General features: G+C 43.4%; 1 protein-coding gene across 1 annotated transcript in view; it reads left to right on the top strand.

Annotated features, from left to right (window-relative positions):
• Positions 1–835: 835 nt before the first annotated feature.
• EVL (Enah/Vasp-like) overlaps positions 836–21,454 on the top strand; it is a 153,040-nt gene continuing 132,421 nt past the window's right edge. Inside the window, exon 1 of the mRNA XM_056851405.1 lies at positions 836–1,049. Within this exon, the coding sequence (XP_056707383.1) occupies positions 1,027–1,049 (23 nt within the window). The 5' untranslated portion in view covers positions 836–1,026. The remainder of the gene's footprint in view (positions 1,050–21,454) is intronic.

The raw sequence follows: 21,454 nt of genomic DNA, 5'->3' as shown, positions 1-21,454 counted from the left end.
CATTGCACTCCTTGCTACTTTGAAATGGGGGCTTCGCTGTTCAGCCTTATTCAACATGGTCTGAATTGCTCCGCTGCGATTCCACCCCACATTAACCATTAATGTTCAACGATAATCGGATGCTATGGCAAAATACTTTTTTTGGGGGGGGGGGAGGGAAGGCGAATTTATGTGGTTGGACTTGTGCGTGGTAAGGACAGCCTTCTGGAACATCAGATGTTTTTCATTGGTGGTTGTGGCTTCTTTGGAAGGTGTGGTTTGTAGCTGTCGTTCTATGCTGTATGAATGGGGGTATCCAAATATCAGTAATAAATCAGGACGCTCAAGTTCAGTTAGTTGAACACAGGCTAGATTGTGGCTTTGATTTTCAGGGCCCTAATAAATTTATCCAGAGGGTGTTTGTTTTTAAGTGCCAGAACGCATTTACAAGGTTGTACTGATTTCCACCAATTCTCCCCTCAGGACTTGAAAGAGCCCCTCCTCGCAAAGGGTCAGGTACTCAGTACTGGTGAATAGACACCACCACCCAAAAAAAGTCTTGAATTCATCCTGTTGAAACATCAGCATCATCCTGTCTTTGAGCCCGTTTTCTTTCTTGTTTTATGAAAAGATGTATTTGTTCACATTTTTAACTCTCCCACCCCCACCCCACCCCAGCTGCCAAATCAAGAATCAGTGGTGTTAACTGCGTGTCGGGTTCTTATATGTGCGGCCCTGATTTGGCTGGAATAATAAAGATATCAGCCTGTATTCTCGGAGTCTGCTGCATTAATCAGACTTGCTGGAATGATCACATGGTATTCTATCGCCTTTCCCTGCGAGCTGCTGCTTGTCAGCAGCTGGCTGAGAGCTGCAGGGCTGCAGGCCAGTTATCTGCAGACCCTGTTTCCCCCCCCCCTCCCAGAATCTTTCCAACCTACTGCTGTCTGTTGATGCCTGCGGTTGCGACCAACTAAATGTTTCTCCTGCGTCTTAGGAAGGGTATTTTTGCAGACCTCAGGGCCTCTCCATCTTATCTCCTAGGCCATGTATGCATTTGAAGAATTCAGGTAGGTTCCGTGTTTCAGACATCAGCCTGCTTTTTTTTTTTCTTCCTTTGCATGAATTTTGCTGTGTAACGTCAGGCGGTTGCAAGAAGGTTTTCATGATGCAAAAAAAGGGGAGCTTTCCCCCATCGTTCCCAAAAATTCTCAGCCCTTCTGTGGTGTTTGGGAAGTGGGTGTGTCAGGGATGAACTGCAGGTAAACAATAGCTACAGATGTGTAAGAGCTTCTTATGCCTTTCTGGGATTTTTTAAAAATAAAATTGCTGAAGCTGCAAGCACTGTCTAGAGTTATAAATATAAAAACCTGCTGTTCTGTCGGGAAAACGAAAAGTATATTTTTGCTATTTTTGGGTGCATGGCAGATGCTTCTCCTCTGGAAGAAATGCAGATTATGATAGTTAAGGGGCAAAATATTGATGTTCCGATCATACATGAGATTAGGTTGGGGAGGTTTGTGGCACAGACAGTGTACACGTCGGCTGCTTGGCGTTTCAAGCTGCAGGATTTCATCGAAACCACCCTGTAAAGATAGAATGCTCTCGATGTTAGTGCAGGTATTTTATTTGTGGGCAAATTTTTTAAAGTGCCGTAGAGGCTGCTGTTCAGGAAGGCTATCTTTTAAATTAAATATTCTGCTCCGAATTCTTACTTTGGAGGGAGTGTTGTGTCTGGCAGTTGTTTTATAACTCTTCCCCCCACCCCATGTAGTCTTGAAGATGGCTAAATATAAATAAATCACAGTAAAGGCAATATTGAACAGCCTCAAAAGATTACATAGATTTGTTAAAATGCAGTGGTCTTTCATCTTTTAATTTGTTTTACCCGTTTAATATTAAAATTGTGAAGATATCACAACCACCTCTCCAGGTTTAATGCCTACATTTTATATTGTTTCAGTGATGATAATCTGCAAAAAAACAAACTTGGAGATTATGTGTATATTTGAGAAAAGGGGATTGTTTAACAGAGCGGGCAACCCGATTGAGAGGAAGTACTGGATTTGCTCACAGGCATTTGGTTAATAACGTTTCCCCTTCTGTTAAGTATCTGTAAAATTATCAGATGTCAAGATTGGTAGCGTCTTTGTGTTGATGCTGGCTGGGCTGGGCTGATCCTGAAGGGAAGACTCCTAATAAGCAGTTCCTTATTCTTGGGAATTAAGCGATTCGTTTATGGAAAATGCAGGGCTGAAACATAGAAAGAACTTGAGCTTGCTCGTGAAATGCCTGTAGGAGGAGGAGGATTTTTTTTACCAGAAGCCGGTTCAGGGTTGCAACTGCAGTTGTTGTAGCATTGTCAGGAGAATGCCATGAAGTAGCCAATTACCATGTCACCAAGTTCAGCTGCAAATGTGGTCGATGCAACGTACCCTGCTGTCCTTTTTTTGCGTAAATCGTCACCCTGCCCAGTTGCAGACCAAGCGATGCACAAGTGTTTTTTTTTTTTTTTTTTAATTCTCAGTGGTATTCTGATCAGGTTGTCACTAAAAATAAAATTCATTCGACAGGCCAACTCGGAGAAAGGCAAGTTTCCCATTAACAAAATCCATACAGTACTTAAAAAAAAAATCAAACCAACCAAAATAACACAACCAATTGTGCAAGCTTTTGAGTTCTCCAGAACTGTTCATCAGGCAAAACACATACAACACACACACAAAAGTGGGGGGAAAGCAAAACACATCTTTCAGGCCATGGTATTGGCAGTTCCCTTTCATGTCAAGACCCCCTCAGTCAAAGTAAGCCCTTGAGCAAGATATATTTTGGGGCTGAAGCTTCTAGATTCCTTGCATATTTGCCATTCCAATATTAGGGAGGTTTATTTTGGAAACAGTAACTGCTACCTGCTTCCTAAGCTTGTCACATACACCTGTGCTGCCATGATGGTCTCAGAAAATAGGAGATGCCAAAGAATCAAAGTAAGGTTTTATGACTGGGCTCTGTAACAATATGAAAGTTTTTAAGCTACACAGTATTCTTCATCAGCCATAATGGAAGGGTACAGAATACTTGAACAAATGGTCACATAAGCATAGTTTTAAAATACATTTCAAATAAATTACAGCCATAAACATATAAACCCATAAGGAACAGCTGCACCTATAGAGATTTTTTAACAACTCATTAAGGAACGGGGAACTTCTGAAGCATTAACCTTTATTTTAGCTGACTCTAAACTCCACAGCTGGGTTGGTAACAGACCCAAGTTACATTTCTGAGGATCCTGGAGCAAACAGCCACATAAACCTTCTGACTGACTTACTCTGCTTTCCTCACAAGCTAAACTGGCTTGGTTGTACTATAAACTGTCCTGAACACCATTGGGTGTGTGTGTGCCATCAAGTCACAGCTGATTTATGGTGACCTGTAGGGTTCTCAAGGCAACAGATGTTCAGAGGTGGTTTGCCATTGCTTCCCTTTATGAACCAACCCTAGATGTCTTCTTGGTCTCCCATGCAAGTACTAACCAGGGCTGACTGCTTAGCTTCCAAGACCTGACAGAAGACTGGGCTAACCTAGACTATCCAGGTCAGGGGCCTGAACAGCAGTGCCCTTAGATAAATAATAGTAACTAATTTGATTCCAGTTAAGATAGTACAATCTCCTTTATCTTATGCTACTTTGCGGGTTTGCTTTTTCTTTTTCTTTAAATCTGAGGGTGAGGTTTTTTAATGCAAATAGATTATCTGAGCAGCTTCAGGGAAGCCCATTCAGAGATTTGACCATATTATTTCCAAGCACTGATATAATCTTACACAAGGGGATGAGCACAATTTAGATAAAAAGAATTTGCAACTGATAAGGCTATTACTAATGAAGATAGGACAGCTATTATAGAGCAAAGGCAGGAATTGCCACCACTAAAGAAGGAAGTACCATTTGTAGGGGAATTGAAGCCTTTTATGCAGGAACCCACGGTCACCCCCGCCAACTGCTTCAGCGCTTCCTTTTTATTATGCATGCCTTTCCCACCCATCAGAGGTTGCCTCCATCTCCACGTGTGTTTTGCCCATGTTTTCTAGATGCTGTTTTAGCCAGAATCTGGAAAATGCGGGCAAAACACATGGGGAGAGTGAGGAGACCTCTGACAGGTGGAAAAGGCATGCATAATCAAAGGAAGCCCCGAAGCAGTCGGCGGGGGTGACCATGGGGAAGCAACCCTGCATAAAAGGCCATGTATATATAGGCAGGTAAGGGATGAATGCTGATTTTCAGTTTTGCCTCATTTTCTTCTCCGCTGCCTCTGAAGCCCAACTGGAGAGGGAAAAGCCATGGGGTAGGGATTTCATGGGAGGGCTGGCAGGCAGGGCCAAGAACCCATCCCTCCACTCTCTTATTGATTGTCTCTTTCATGTGCCCCCCTTTGCTTTTAAGTAACAAGTTCTCTCTCTAGAGAAACCTGTCGCTCTACCATTAGGAACTAGATGTGCATGTTCGTAGTTGCATAAAACCGAAATGTGTAAATCCTAGCTTTGTCAGACCTTAGGATTCAGTGGTTTGTGGAGTGCTTTTTTTTTTGTACAGTCCTAAATTCTGTCATTTAAATAATGATGCTCTCTGACATTGAAAGCCACTGTTGTCTAAACAAACAGAAACTTGGAAGAACCAGATTCAAGTCCCGCCCTTGTTTTTGGGCTTGCTGCATCTGTGAACTGGGAACAGCTTTACAGGAGTATTGCAGCGATCGATGCCATAAAGGGAGTAAGACATTGCAGAGCTGTTGAAATTATTAGATAATAAAAGCTTAGACCAGCTGTTGCTGCAGTGTGACTTTATAACTGTTCGACTGGTGAGAAGGCTCCTTTGATTCTCCAATGTAAGGATGCTTAACTACCATTGTGTCTTGGGCCCCTTCCAAATGAGGTCATCGTGGTCTGTCTGCCCAGCAGCTTCATTTGACGCAGCACGCTTCATTTTCTGGTTTATATTGTTGTGCTGAATAGTTGTGTGTGCTCAACAGCTAATGGATTTCTTCCTAAAAGATAGCTCGTTCCCTTGTCGGATGTAGTACTCTCCCAGCATGCTGTTCATGAAGCACCTGTGTATTAAATACTTCAACAAATAAGAGGATTTTTTCCCTTAACGAGCTCTTTACTGAATGTAACCATTATGGATTGTTTGAAGTGGGGGAGGGACTTTTAATAATACCTGTAATGGTCGCAACATCTTTTTAAAGCTTACAGTGGACCTGTGATTTCTTTGTTCAGCCACCTTAAAACTTGTGAAGCCAACTTAAGTTGACTTTTCCAAGGAAAATCAGTACAGCCATTTATACATGGGAGGTTTTGCCTTAGATTTGCCGGTCTCTAGATGCAATTCTGTCTGAATTCTCAAAACTCTGCATGGGGGCTTATTGTTGAGTTTTGAGAATTTGGATGGGGAAAATGTTCATCTAAAGAGTGGCAAATCCAAGGCAAAATCTCCCATGCATAAATGGCCTATGTCTATAGTACTTTCAGTGAAATGGAGGAAATATACCCCTTCTTAAGACCACAGAGATCTGATACCAGTTAGAAGAAGAGTTGGTTTTTATATGTCGACTTTCTCTACCACTTAAGGGAGAATCAAACTGGTTTACAATCACTTCCCCTTCCCCTCCCCACAACAGACACCCTGTGAGGTAGGTGGGGCTGAGAGAGCTCTAACAGAGCTGTAACTAGCCCAAGGTTACCCATCTGGCTTTGTGTGTATGAGTGGGGAAACAAATCCAGTTCACCAGGTTAGCCTCCGCTGCTCATGTGGAGGAGTGGGGAATCAAACCCGGTTCTCCAGATCAGAGTCCACCGCTCCAAACCACCACTCTTAACCACTACACCATGCTGGCGAGAGGAACTGGGCGAGAATACTGGGTGAGAGGAACCAACAGCCTGATTCTTTGAAAGCCAGCATCTTGTGTTCTTGGAGCTCATGATGGTTAATCATATTGGGGTGTTCCCCTCCCCCTCAGTGTGAGTAGGTAACCTTTGGGCCTCTCTTATCTAAACGGAAAGTGAATACAAACCTAGGTAAACATTTGGATACATGAAATCCAACTGGAAATGGGACTCTGCTGATGAAATTGATGTTTTTCATCTCTCTCTGCAGACCCCTACAAAGCCACTCCTGAATGTCAGTGGCCCATTGGGATTAATATAGATTTTGGCCTTTGGGCTCTGTAGTGGGAAGGGGGAATCCAGAAATTGCTCCCCTGCCTATACACAAGAAGAAGGCTCTTCCACAAATGGAAGCGAATGCAAACTGGCCTTCTTTCAAAAAGTGGTGCAGCACTAGCTGTCCATTGCGATGCAGGGGCCAGGGAAGAGGTGAGAACCTCATTCACATCATTCATGCCCTGACAAACTATCAACATGATGGGAATAATTTAGATTGAAAGGCTTCCTTTCAAGAGCCATTGTGGTGTAGTGGTTTGGAGCGGTGGTTTGGAGAGGTGGACTCTGTTCTGGAGAAGCAGGTTTAATTCCCCACTCCTCCACATGAGCAGGGGAGGCTAATCTGGTGAACCAGATTGCTTTCCCCACCCCTACACATAAAGCCAGCTGGGTGATCTTGGGCTAGTCACTGCTCTCTTAGAGCTCTCTCAGCCCCACCTACCTCACAGGGTGTCTGTTATGGGGAGGGGAAGGTGATTGTAAGCCAGTTTGATTCTTCCTAAAGTGGTAGAGAAAGTCGGCATATAAAAACCAACTCTTCTTCCTGTTAAACAAAGCATCTTCCTGAAATGTTACAGCTTTACTATCAGTTATATATAACCTCACTCCCTGATATTTCGTGATTGGCTTCTCCTCTTGTAGCAGCTGTTTTGTGATCCACCTCCTGCCGGAGCCATTTTGTGACTGTGTCCATTGCCTTGTGTCAGAATTCCAAAGGTGTTCGCAGGCTCGAAAAGGTTGGGGACCCCTGATCTACAGCCATTAAACTATGAGCCTGTCAGCAGCTAACACCAAAGGTTGATGAGACAGGGTCTTAATATCCTGACCTGGAAAACCAGCTTTGGTCCCTCTCCTTCATTTAAAAAAAATGTAACGTGGCCTGCTGTTGAGTTTAAAATCTTGCATCATTTTGGTTGGCCCTAGTAAAAGGTGTTTCTTAAACTGTGCAGAAGCATGAAGTTTTTCTCCCTTGCCATTCTGGGGTATAAACCCATCTAGTGTGCAGAAGATCTATAAAATTATGCATGGTATGGAGACAGGGGGACTCTTTTCTCCCTCTTTCCTAATACTAGAACGGGGGCAGGGTCGCCAGGTCTCTCTTCACCATTAACGGGAGGCGTTTGGGGTGGAGCCTAAGGAGGGCGAGGTTTGGGGAGGGGAGGGACTTCAATGCCATAGAGTCCAATTGCCAAAGCAGCCATATTCTCCAGGTGAACTGATATCTATCGGCTGGAGATCAGTTGTAATAGCAGGAGATCTCCAGCCACTACCTGGAGGTTGTCAACCATAACGTGGGGTCATCTGCTGAAGCTGGAGGGTGAGAGATTCAAAACAGATAAAAGGAAGTATTTCCTCACATAACACATAGTTAAATTGTGGAACTCCCTGCCCCAGGATGTGGAAGGCTTTAAGAGGGGACATGTTAATTGAGGATAGGGCTATCCATGGCTACTAGTCAAAATGAAGACTAGTCATGATGCATACCTATTCTCTCCAGTACCAGAGGAGCATGCCCATTACATTAGGTCCTGTGGAACACAGGCAGGATGGTGCTGCTGCAGCCGCCTTGTTTGGGGGCTTCCTAGAGGCACCTGGTTGGCCACTGTGTGAACAGACTGCTGGACCTGATGGGTCTTGGTCTGATCCAGCATGGCTTTTCTTATGTTCTTATGTTCACAGAACAAGAGAGGTGCATATACATTCAGCTTGAATAGGTACAGTTTGATTTGTCAGTGCATGAAAAATGACAGTCCTCATGTGTTCCCTGGTTATGCCATGGCAGTGGCAATTAGAATGCCACGTTACAGTCTCTCCTGCAAGCATTGCACATGACAGACACATTGTAAAAGAAAAGCATTGGATTTCTTTATACGCAAAGTTGCTCACTTGGTTTGCCTGTGTGCTTGCGGCTTCATCCTTGTAGCATCTGTCCAGCATGTAAATAGATTCTTGAAAGGAGCCACAAGTGTTTGGTGTCCTGTTTTTCCAAAGTACTTAACCATGTAAGAAATCTGTAACCGTTGGAATGTCCCTTCAGGATTCATATGACGAGAGACTTAGAATCATAGAATCATAGAGTTGGAAGGGACCACCAGGGTCATCTAGTCCAACCCCCTGTGCAATGCAGGAAACAACTACCTCCCCCACACACCCCCAGTGACCCCTACTCCATGCCCAGAAGATGGCCAAGATGCCCTCCCTCTCATGATCTGCCTAAGGTCATAGAATCAGCATTGCTGACAGATGGCCATCTCCAGGGAAGGAGAGCTCACCACCTCCCGAGGAAGCCTGTTCCACTGAAGAACCGCTCTGTTAGAAAATTCTTCCTAATGTCTAGACCACTGGTTCCCAACCTGGGGTCCTTGGACCCCCAGGGGTCCGCGAGAACTAAATTAAGGTCCGCGAAACAAAGTTATAAATCCATAATAAATTAATCTTTTCAATTAAAAGTTCTCTATTATAACAAAAACATATTCAAATATTATTCTAAGTTTAATGTTTAACTAACAGTTATGATTAACGTTTATTTTCAAATTCTCGGAATTTTTATTTTGAACCTTGGGGTCCCTGCACCGAACAAAAAAGTCCTAGTGGTCCCTGGTCAAAAAAAGGTTGGGAACCACTGGTCTAGACGGACATAAATTGGAAAATTCTTCCTAATGTCTAGACGGACATAAATTAGGCAATAAAATCAGCGAGCCCAGGGAGGTAAGGAATTAAGTTGGCTGTTGCTGAATGGTGTTAATGCAGGAGAGATAGCCAAGAATGTTTTTAAAACAAAGAGCATCTAGGGCTTTGAGATGTGGATGCTATTTTTGAACATTGTTTGCTAGACAATGTGATAGTAGATGGTGCCAGTATGTAGCTAGTGGTGTAGCACATAAGAGGTAACTTCAGAGAATAGCAACACATTAAAGCATTCTACGGTTTGGTAGTCAAGAACGTTGTGAGACTGATTAGGGCTGCTGTAGACAAAATCAGAAGATGGTGCTATCCTTTCAAGTACTCAGCTGATCGACTGTTTCTCTCCAAAGGTTCCTGTTGTTTGAATCCTTTTTTGGAAACATTCCAGCAGCATCTTCTGTTTTTAGGTATCTTTCGGCAAGCGAGGGAATGTCATGGCTGACCGGCTTTTTTGTCACATTAAAGAACCCTGTTATGATTTTCACAGCTCAGCCTAATTAAGCATCTTCTTTGCTGGGAAAAGAAAACTGGCTGTTTGCAGAGAGGACATTTCTTATTTCTGAAAGAGGGGGGGATATTACACTTTCTGATTTAGGACCTGAGTGAAGTATGATCCTGTTGCGGTTGTTTGGTTGAATGCTGGTGTGGTAATTGTGGGCCCTCGTTGGGTATAGCGTTGGATCGAGACTAGATTTTCTGTGAGTGGGAGCTCAACAGGAGCTCTGACTCTCAAAAGCGTATACCCCCAAATTCTTGTTGATCTCCAAGGTGCTGCTGGACTCCAGTCTAGCTGTTCTACTTCAGACCGACACGGCTGTGCTCTGAACCTGTGTTCAGAGGTTCTGTTTGCATTTCTGGGCTTCCGCTGTCTCTGAAATCACTTCCCCTTACCCAAGTGCCCAACGCTGTGGATTCCGATCTTGGGCTGAGGTGGGTCTTTGTGCCCAGCTGCTTGGAAAGTGGCAAGGAGTACAGGAGGTAGTGAAAAGAGAAGTTGGATGCAAGGCCTCAGAGTACTTCTGAAAGAGGCATGGCCTTGATTAGCAGTCATGAAAAGACTCAGGGTGCTTTCACACATGATGAATAATGCACTTTCCACTTTCAATGCACTTTAATTATGGTTTGCAAGTGGGTTTTGCCATTCCACACAGTAAAATTCAGCTGTAAAATGCATTGAAAGTGGATTGCCAGTGCATTATTTGGCATGTGCGAAAGTGTCCTTAGACTGGATTGCACTGTTGGTAAAAGAATAAGAAGATCTGGTTTTTATATGCCGACTTTCTCTACCACTTAAGGGAGACTCAAACCGGCTTACAATCCCCTTCCTCTCCCCACAACAGACACCCTGTGAGGTGAGTGGGGCTGAGAGAGTTCTTACAGAGCTGTGACTTGCCCAAGGTCACCCAGCTGGCTTCGTGTGTGGGAGTAGGGAAACAAATCCAGTTCACCAGATTAGCCTCATGTGGAGGAGCAGAGAATCAAACCCGGTTCTCCAGAACAGAGTCCATCGCTCTAAACCATCGCTCTTAGCCACTACACCACACTGGCTCTCCAGCGTGCTATTCAGGCACTGAATATGGCCTCTTGCTTAGTTAGCTCTATGGACAACTCTGTGCCTCTTGCTGGACAGCTCCACGTGATGACCCCCGCCCCAAAACCCGGTGCCTTCATTTTTGTTCCCAAGGCCTTCCAAGCTCTTTTTTGCTCTCTCCTCACTCCAGTGGCTTTTACCTCCAGTGGGCAAGCCAACACTTCCCAGAGCCATCATCTCTGTTTCATTTCACCACCTGATCTAGTTGGACCAAGACAGGCTATTTTAGTGACCAAATGATCTTTTTTAAAGAAAAGTTAAAGCTGCTATTTAGGTTTGCTTGTGGCCGGGGTGAGTTTGATTGAAATCGAATTGAGTTGGCAGCAGAGGATAGGACTTGCAATAATGGGTTTAAAGTGCAGACAGAAATATACCAGCTGGGTATTAGAAAAAAAACTGTTTACAGTAAGAGTTGTTTGACAGTGGAATTGGCTGCCTAGGGAGGTAGTGAGCTCCCCCTCCCTGGCAGTCTTTAAGCAGAGGCTGGACAAGCACTTGTCAGGGATGCTCTAGGCTGATCCTGCATTAAGCAGGGGGTTGGACTAGATGGCCTGTATGGCCCCTTCAACTCTATGATTCTATGATTTAAATCATGTTTTAAATCATTAGTCAGTAAGGCTAGATTTTCATGATTTCAGTCACTAAATAAGACTATATTTAAATCATGGTTTTCTACATAAACAGCACTTCTCATGATGTTGTTAAATTCAGGCTACCAGGCCTTGCATTTCTTTGTTGCAGTGTTTGCATTTTGCACACATGCCTTCCTTTCCCATAGGTAGAGGAACTTCATTAAAGTATTCCCAAACTGGGTCTCTTTTACAACCTGCTACCATTATAGGTTTTCTCCTCAAGGGAGAGAATAATATGATAAACCTCAGGCTATACACACAAAGATCCCAGGACTTATGGAGAATTCTGCTCAAAAGGTTTCACTGTCATTTTTACTGCTTGCCCCTTCCTCCTCACACCTAGCTCCTTGTGCAGATCTATTCCACTCCAATCAATCTTCTATTCATTAAACTTCTTGAAACTTATCACTTAATAGGTAAGGGATTGATTTTGTGCACATAGATTTGCAAAGGAACAATGGGATTAAGATCTTTTTCTCAACTCTGTATGTTTATTTTTATAACATTTTTGCAATGAAGAAGAGGCAGACAAAAATATCTCTGCAGACAAAAATTCACAGTTTTGAGAACTGCAAAACCAATCATCTGTGATGATATCTTCTAGATAGAAAAATTGTCCAAAATAATCTTATGGAAACCTCTGGAAGAGCATGACATTGTGAATGGATTAATAGAATTCATGTACCAAAATAATTAAACATTGCATCAATATACAGTCTCATGCTAAAAATTAAAAACTAATCCTTATTTTATGGTGAATAACCTTTGGGTTATAATATATCTTAAATAGAAAACTATCTTTAGATAGATTTTTCCTCAAAAAGCATTTTATTAAAAAAAATCCCATGTAATTTTTTAAAAAATCCCATGTAAATTGCCAGGATGGGGAGAGAGCAAAATGATCTGGCAGCACGTTGTAGACTATGGAATGGGTTGTGGTGAACATCACAAGTTGACATACAAAGCAACCTTATACTAATTGAGACTATTGGTCCATCTAGCTGACAGCTGTCTCTTCAGAGAAAGGTTTTTCTCAGCACTGTCTTTTTGAGAACCTGCTAGCTGGAGATGCCAGGTGATGAACCTGGGACCTTTCTGCATGCAAAACATGAGCTTCCCACAGAGTTTTCCCATATTATCAGCAGTGAATCCTTTCAAAGTGTTTGCTAGAGGACAGTTTTAAAACTCTGCCTCCAGTGAGGTGGGGTGGGAGTGAGTCATTTTGGAGTTTTTCTTACCCCTATGATCTTAAAATAATTTCTAACACAGTAGCTATGCTGAATATTGTAATTTGCTGCAGTCCTGTTAAATGTGTGTGTGAACTCCACTCAACAGACCTATGGCAAGTCTGTGCACTTAATTTAGCTCATAGGTTTAGATGACAGCCTGTACATGTGCTCTGGACAATCTTTTTCTTTAGAGCTCAGTAGTTCGTCTATTTAAAAAGTGTCTGTTGCATTCTGCTTGTATAATCATTAAACTCTGTAGGCAAAGAGATGCTGAAGAATCTGTAGACTTTGCAACTCAAGTGCTGCTGCATGCTTGACTATTTCACCATCAGTTGGTGATTGAGAAAGAAAGCAAAACTGAGATAGTTTCAGGAGGGTAGCCATGTTGGTCTGCAGTAGAAGAGCTGGATTCAAGTACAGTACACATGAAGCTGCCTTATACTGAATCAGACCCTTGGCCCATCAAAGTCAGTATTGTTTACTCAGATAGGCAGCGGCTCTCCAGGCAGAGGTCTTTTACATCACCTACTTGCCTAGTCCCTTTAACTGGAGATGACAGGGACTGAACCTGGGACCCTCTACATGCCCAGCAGATTCTCTGCCACGGAGCCACAGCCCCTCTCCTCCCTTTCTGATGCAGGGCTTTGACTCTCAAAATCATATATCCCAAAAATCCTGTTAGTCTCTAAGCACTTCAAGGCCAAGTGCACATGCAGAAGTCACAAGTTCTTTTCACTGTTTTTACCATTGTGTCTGCAAATAAGCAATATGGTTTTGCTTTAGTATCGAGAACCACTTGCCCCTCTTCATTTCTGCACCTTTCTGGAACAGAGGACATGATGATAGAGGTGTTCAAAAAGGGAATGCCTTTGCATTTTAAACAAGCCACAGCCACTGCTTGTGTCAAGAAGAGCCCATTTAGCACCCTAATTTCAGCAGAGTGACACGTGCAACTGCTCTGTGTGACCTTGCAACCAGGAATGGCTTAGGGCAATAACATCTGTGTATGCAAACAAAGGATGCAGAATCTCCTGGGAGTAAATGCATGCATGTCCCGATTATGCCAAAACGACTACAGCATCACTTGCTCGTGCTTGGAAAAGGAAGGCTGCAGTCACGAGCCCTGTTGTAGCCTCGGTACCAGCAAAGCACAACCTCTGAGCCTAACCAAGCACAATTTTTTGCAAGACCAGGAATGGGCAAAGGGCAACAAACAGCCTTGGCAGCAGAAATCCAATCAGCAGGTAGTCTGAGTACCCAATAGCAAAGGGTTAGATGGGAAGGAAATGATATCCGTCCAAGCAGCAACAGCAATTTGAAGAATATATTTGCATTAATCGAGTCAAATCTCAGCTGTCTTAAAGCTGCTAAGAGAACTGTTTGGGGGGAGCAGCTGTGGTTCTGTGGAAGAGCCTCTGTAGAAGGCCTCAAGGGTTCGAGCCCTGGCATCTCCAGTTAAAAAGGGTCAAGCAGTAGGTAAAGTGAAAGACCTTTGCCTGACACTTTGGAGAGCAGCTGCCAGTCAGAGCAGACAATACCGATCTTGAGAGGCAAATAGTCTGATTCAGCATAAGCTTATTAAACTTCATCAGTTTTGGCACAGTGAAACTTATGAGGATGGAACTGGTTTTTTTGTTTTGTTTTGTTTTAATTCAGTCTTGGCTTTTAATTTAAACAGGAAGCTGTTTGTGTGCCAGACAGTCTCTGCCGTAGAGTGTGCTTTCCCTTCCTCTAAAATTTTCGTTGGCGCAAAACCAATGCTTTTCAGTAAGCCCTGGCTTAAATGAAAGTTTTAGAGGAAGAAGTGAGTTCTGTGGCAGAGATTATCTAGCGTGCATGGAACACATTCATAGGATCCAAGCCTTTGAGTTTCTTTGGGTTCTGTGGCAAAAAAACCCAACCCTTATGTATAAGCAGAATCCTTAGACATTTGCTTGGAAAATTTCATTTTACTTATTTTGTGCCCTGGGATGGGGGTGTTAATTTGCTGGAAAGTAGCAAGTTTGACTGGTTTACTATGGAACATAGTACATTTGGAAGAGATCTGGATTTGTTTCGTTCTGCAAAAAAGGAGCATGGTGCACTGGTTATCTTTAAAATCTGGGTTACTTTGTTTGAGAAATCATTAGTTGAAGGCATTCCTACATGAACCTTCTTTGCCTCTTTTCACTGATTGCTGCAGTGTATTTGTATGGATTATGTTCACTTTTGATTCCATCCTTTTAAGGAAAAATATTGAATGAGATAACTGATTTCCTAGAAAGCTTATGTGTGATTTGTCTGATTCTTGGAGAGGAGCCAAAGGCATGTAGTTAGGTCGGTCTGGTGTTTCCCCCAGTTCAAAACTGCTGTCTATGCAGCAAGCCCAGTTTGGTTCCTAGCCTAGAATCAGTGCCATTAGGCTTGGCATCAACTCGAAGACCGCTTGAATTACTGAAATGTCAATCTTTGTGTTTCATGATCCACTTCTTGCATTGCTTCGCTACTGGCAGAATGGAGGCTTATAAATAATATCGTAGAAAAAGTTGTATGACCATTTTGATCCCTGCAAAATCCAATGCCAAGAGCTAAATCCATGTAATAACTTTTATTGGGACCAAACAAATTGACAGGTTGGTCCAAATAAAAGGTTATCACACAGCTTTAGTTTCTATTTATAAATATTGTGCCATGTTCCAACAGACAGAATTATTTATTTTGTTAACTCTATAGCACTTCTTGCAATGCTTGAGCCAGTTTACAAAATTTATAGATATGCAATGATAATAAATTCATGAAACATCAAAATGCTATTTATTTATTTGTTTGTTTCTTATTTCGACTTACTACCCCGCTCTCCTTGGCTGAGACTGGGCTCAGAGCAGCTATTGCTTGGAAACCAACATTCAGCCATAGCATGTGAATGAAACTATTTGTACTCAAGACATATCAGTATCGTCTAAAACATTGGTGGTTTTATGAGACAACTACAAAGCACGGAGAAGAAGTGATAATTGGAATGGGATCTCTCCATTGATTAGGCTAACCATAGTTTGTTGCACAAACGACGGTTTAATCGTAGCATCTGAAATCAACTTTACTGTTTGGGGAGGGGCCATGGCTCAGTGGAAGAACATGTACTTTGCATGCTGAAGGTTCTGGATTCAATTTGCCTGAGACCCTGGAGAGTTGCTTGCAAATCAGAGTAAACAGTACTGACCTTGATAGACGAATGGATCTCACTCAGTGTAAGGCAGCTTCATGTGTTCATATGTGTTTCTTACTTTCTCAAACCACTAAAACAAAATGAAAGCAGAGTATTTGTGTTGGAAATGGGACAAAGAGTATGTCATTGCTGCAAGCTGAGTTTGTGTGGCCCTAATCATGACAGAGGAAGGGAGAGTATGATGAGCTAGTTATCATGCAAATGGAAGGAGGAGGGCTACTTGCTGTTCTGCATCTGAAAATTAAAGCATGCATGAACCTTTCTGATTGTACGAGCGAAGTGCCTGAATGCCTCCAACTTCAATTTTGTAAAACAACAACAACAACCCAACTCTGATGCAAATATCTTCAGTTTTTCTCTCTCTTCTAGAACATTAGAACTCAGGGCACCCAATGGAGTTGATGGAAAGTAGATAAAAGGTGAATAAAAGGTACTTTTTCCATGCAGCAGGTAATTAAAATGTGGAATTCAGTGCCAATAGATGCAGTGATGGCCACTAGCAGGAACAGCTGGGGGTTAGACAGATACATAGAGGGGAGGTCCATCAATGCCTACTAGCCATAGTAACTAAATAGAACCTCCACATCCAGAAACAGTAAAGTGTGAAGACCACTGCAAGGATGCAATATGGGGGCTTGTCCTCTGTAGCCTGTTTGTTTGCCCTCCAGGGCAGCTGGTTGGCCACTACGTGGAAACAGGATGCTGGACTAGATGGACCTTAGTTGTGTTGCCATCCTCCAGGTACTCCTGCTAGTATCGCTGATCTCCAGCCGAAAGAGATCAGTTGACCTGGAGAAAATGACTGTTTTGGCAATTGGACTCTGTGGCATTGAAGTCCCTCCCCTCCCCAAACCCCACCCTCCTCAGGCTCCTCCCAAAAAACCTCCCACCGGTGGTGAAGAGGCACTTGGCAACCCTAACCACTAGTCTCATCCAGGAGGCCACTTCTCACGTTCTTTGACGAAACACTGAGGTCACAGAGGAAGAAATCTTCTCTTAGCACATTATCTTGATACTTACAGGACAATGGTTAGCACATTACCTTTGTTACTTTTTGCAGGACAATGATTCAGCTCAAACCCAACCCCTTTCTGACTATATATTACTCTTCCTACACAGAGACACCGTCCTTCAGTGTTACTCCTCTAAAGATGCCGGCCACAGCTGCTGGCGAAACGTCAGGAAAGAAAATACCAAGACCACGGTTACACAGCCTGGATAACCTACGAGAACCAATCTTCTCTTAGGTTCACGGGTTGTTTTCCGCTCCAATTGACTTGGTTACCCATAGTATAAATACAACATGACCTATATGAAATGACGTTTGTATAACTGCATATTTCATTAAACGACATTATAACCCTTGCAGGCATGCATAAGTCATTGATGGTTTCTGCGGCTGACTGTATAGTAGTGTGTTTGTTCCTCCACACAGACAGCCTCGGCACTGTTAAATATTAATCATAGGTATGTAAATCACTCCCTTTAATGGTGTTGAACTAAGATTTGTGTGGCGTTTGTAAACTGCACCCCAGCCTTCAAATTTGGAGTGTATTAAAGAGAGTGGCCTTTTCATTAGTAGGATGTGTAACAGAATTCACTGCAGAAGAACATTTTAGCTCACAGGAAAAAAACCACTGAGTGTCATAACTCATTTTAAAGATGCTGCTAGTTTTCAAATATCTGGTTCTTGAAAAAGATCTCTTCACTGATGACAGTGGTGGGGGAGATAAATCTCGAATTACAAACAGCAAAATGAATTTGAATGTAATGGTATCATTCTAAATTACCTGGGATGCTGCCCTGCTGAAATATGTCTGCTCTGCCCTACTTTACAGGGGATCTATGTAGGTGTAAGTCCTTATATGCAGAGAAGTGAACTGAAGGTAATATACATGAGGGCTAGTCCAGTATAATGGTCCAGAGACAGCTGTGATCCTGGACACCCCTAGGTCAGAGCTCGAATCTGCCATAAACTCTGAGGGCAGCATTGCAGTGAGGTCCATGAGAGCCAGCATGGTGTAGTGGTTAAGAGCAGTGGTTTGGAGCGGATGACTCTAATCTGGTGAACCAGGTTTGATTTCCAACTCCTCCACATGAGCTGCAGACTCTAATTTAGTGAACCGGGTTTGATTCTCTACTCCTCCTCATGAGTGGTAGACATTAATCTGGTGAACTGGGTTGGTTTCCCCACTCCTACACATGAAGCCAGCTGGGTGACCTTAGGCTAGGTGCAGTTCTCTTAGAGCTCTCTCAGCCCTACCCACCTCGCAGGGTGTTTGTTGTGGGTAGGGGAAAGGAAGGTGATTGTAAGCTGGTTTGTTTCTTCCTTAAGTGGTAGAGAAAGTCAGCGTATAAAAACCAACTCTTTTTCCTCTTCCCCCTCTGTGTAGTTACACCTTTCTTATTTGATTTAAGTCAATGCACCTAGGAGCGTGTAACTCTGCTCAGGATTGTCCTATTAGGCACTTTTCTCACACTCAGCCTGCCGGCAGTTATTTGGGGATAACAATACTGAGCAGCCATACAAGGATACTATTGTCACGACGAATTAAATAAAATATCCGGGGTGCACAAAAAGCACTATGTTTATTATTATTCAGATAAAAAAATATTTAACTAAAAGCAGTAGCGGAAGACCTATGTGTTAGAACTGGGTCACACAACACAGTACCGGGGAGTGGGGGAAGAGGTGCTGAAGTTCTTCTTAGAAGGGGATTGGGTAGGTTTATTATGGCTGTTAGCTGTGGTAGTTGAAATGGATGTCTCAGGTTCAGAGACAGAACGCCTCTGTTGGATGCCAGGAAGCAGAAAGCAGATGAGGTGTTTCCTGTGGGCCCTGCTAGTAGGCTTCCTGGTAACTGTTGGAAACAAGATGTTAGGCTAGATGAACTAATATGGCTACCACAGGGCAGAGTTACCAACCTCCAACCTCCAGATGGGGCCCGGAGTTCTCCTGGAATTACAACTGAGCTCAGACTACAGGGATCCGTTTCCCTGGAGGAAATTACAGCTTCGGAAGGTGGACCCTCCCCAAACTCTACCCTCTCCAAATACCACCCCCAATCCTCCGGGAATTTCCCAAGCCAGGGTTGGCCACCTTATAACAAGATGGATGTGCTATCATGCTGTATAGGCATGTAGTGTATATGATTACCTATCTCATTGAAGTATCTTCAAACTTATATGCGGAGTTGGAGAGGCACCCCACTCCCGTTTCAGATCTTGAGCTTCATTTAAACCTGTTCATATCTTCATCAAAGCCAAATGAATCTCCCAATTCTGTCTCTTTAAAATGCTACCGAGAAGTATAAGCAAACTGCTGGCAACTAAACTACTACTAGTCCCTAATCCTGTCATCTATTTTTGTCTTTCTGGGGCCTTTAAAGAACTAATGTAGAAGACTAACCTTTGGTGCCCTCTGACCCATGACCTTAATTAACAAACTATTTGCCTTAGCTCTGCCTTTGCAGTATGCAAGTCATGTCTCCACCCTCAGTAGCTATTTTGATTTCCCCACCTCTTTCCGTCCCTGACTCTGGAGCTGCTGGCACTAAAGCGTTTTGCTGAATCAGAGACTTATCCCCTGCATGTATAAATCTGGCCAAGTAAATGCTTTACTAATCGGGGCCCTGACAGCTTAAATCAGGCTTCAATAGGGCTTGATTTTTGATTACCTACAGAGAAGCTGGAGAATGCTTGCCTGATTTGTGCCGCTGTCTGTAACCATAAGGGGAGGAGATCGCCATGTATTTATGTGCTTGCTTGGGTAGGCATAATTAAATATAAGCAGAATGATGCAGGGCCTCAAGTGCTTTGGTTTTACTTCAGCATCACAAGAGGTCTCTTGTTTCGAAAGAATTGGTCCTTGTTTCCGAATATCAGAGTTTCGTAGAGATTAAAAAGGCACTCTTAAAACATGTGTACTTAATACAGCAGCGTGGCTTCAGTTTGGCTTTCTGCATTGTTTCGGCTATTTTACACATTTGATCACGTTCAGAACCAATTTGAACAGGGAAATTGTGTTGTAAAATAAGAGGTTGCCAGAAGCTGGTTGGCCTTAAGCAGAATGTAAAAACAGAGGCTGGGTAATCAGCCAAAATGACCCCAAAACAGTGTGCAAGCTTTTGTGTTCTCAAGAACTTTTTATCAGGCTAGACAATACTAACCAATGGTCTGGCTCAGTATAAGGCAGCTTCATGTGTTCATCATGGGTCCAACCTGTGATTTAGTATGTCTCAATCTCCTTCCCTTCCTTTCCCCACAACAGACTCCTTGTGAGGTAGGTGGGGCTGAGAGAGTTTAGAGAGAACTGTGACTAGCCCAAGGTCACCCAGTAGGCTTCATGTGGAGGAGTGGGGAAACCAACCCGGGTCACCAGATTAAGGTCCACCCCTCTTAACCACTACACCACACTGACTCCTAATTCCCTTGCTAAAAGAATCCAGGCTGGCAAAAAGAGAGAGAATAATCATCCAGCAAAGGACCCAACCAGCACTAATTGGATGTAATGTTGAGATATTGCAAAGCTATTTCTTTGCAGCAGGGCCTCTGGGACTTTGGTCAACCTCTGGGACTTGGGTCAAATTGAAACTACTAAGGTTTTCCCAAGTGTGAGTCAAGACAAGTTCTGAGAGTATGCGCCCTCCGGTCTTAAAAGCAACCCTTCTAAGGCCATGGTGGTTAATGTATAGGTTAAGATTGCACCATTAGTTACCAGCGTAGAGGAAAGCAATAGAGCCAGGGAAAAGGAGAGAGAAGCACCACATAAGTTGCTTGTGGGTGGGGGGGCATAGAAAAACATGGCCAAGGGTTTCCCCACCGACTCCCAGCGATAGTGGACAAAGGACAAAACATTGTGGTATGGACTTAGTCTGCTGCACAGCAGGCAGACTGGCTCACTTCCTGAGATCTAGTTCTATTCTGAATCAGCAGAAAGAGCCAGTGTGGTGTAGTGGTTAAGAGCGGTGGTTTGGAGCGGTGGACTCTGATCTGGAGAACCAGGTTTGATTCCCCACTTCTCCATGTGAGCAGTGGAGGCTAATCTGGTGAACTGGATTTGTTTCCCCACTCCTACACACGAAGCCTGCTGGGTGACCTTGGGCAAGTTACAGCTCTGTTAGAGCTCTCTCAGCCCCACCTACCTCACAGGGTGTCTGTTGTGGGGAGGGGAAGGGAAGGTTATTGTAAGCTAGTTTGCGTCTCCCTTAAGCGATAGAGAAAGTCGGCATATAAAAACCAACTCTTCTTCTTCTCAGCTGATAACTGTGTCACAGCAGGTCCCCAGATAAAATATTTTTTGTGTTACTCTAGCATAGGCGTCCCCAGTCTTGTTGAGCCTGAGGGAACTTTTAGAATTTTGAGAATATGGGCAACCACAAAATGGTGCCAAAATGGTGTCAGGGCCTATCAGAAAACGTTTGCCCTGGGATACAGGAACCAATCACAAAATGTTGGAAAGTTACAAGCCAAGCATCCTCCTACTATGAAGTCCATTGCTTCTTGGTTCTCCTGTTCCAGTGAAGTGAAAGAAAGCCGGGGCCGGCTGTTTGTTGGGGGAAGATGTGCTTTGGAGAAGAAGCAAATGGGCACCAAGAAACCCACTGGCAGGCACCATGTTGCTCAAGGGCACCATGTTGGGGATCACTGCTCTAGCAGTGTGTTGTTAGTTCAGCTAAAAGTTTATCTATTACTGGCCTCTAGTTTGTTTTTTAAACACAGCAACTTGCTGTTTTGTGGTCCAGGTATAGCACTGGGTTATCTTGCCTAGTTAAGACTGGAAATTACCCTCCCCCAAGTGAAACCTGCTTCTTTCTTTGAAAACCACTGTTTTGTGAACATTAGAATACACCATGGATTCTCGCATTGAACATGAAGTAGAATATAACACCTGCATTTGCCTAACGGGCTACAAAGCA

This window comes from Euleptes europaea, chromosome 6 (assembly GCF_029931775.1).
Source record: "Euleptes europaea isolate rEulEur1 chromosome 6, rEulEur1.hap1, whole genome shotgun sequence".
Classification (NCBI taxonomy): Eukaryota; Metazoa; Chordata; class Lepidosauria; order Squamata; family Sphaerodactylidae; genus Euleptes; species Euleptes europaea.
Note: the sequence above shows the minus strand (reverse complement) of the source record. Positions and strands in the feature narration are given on the sequence as shown.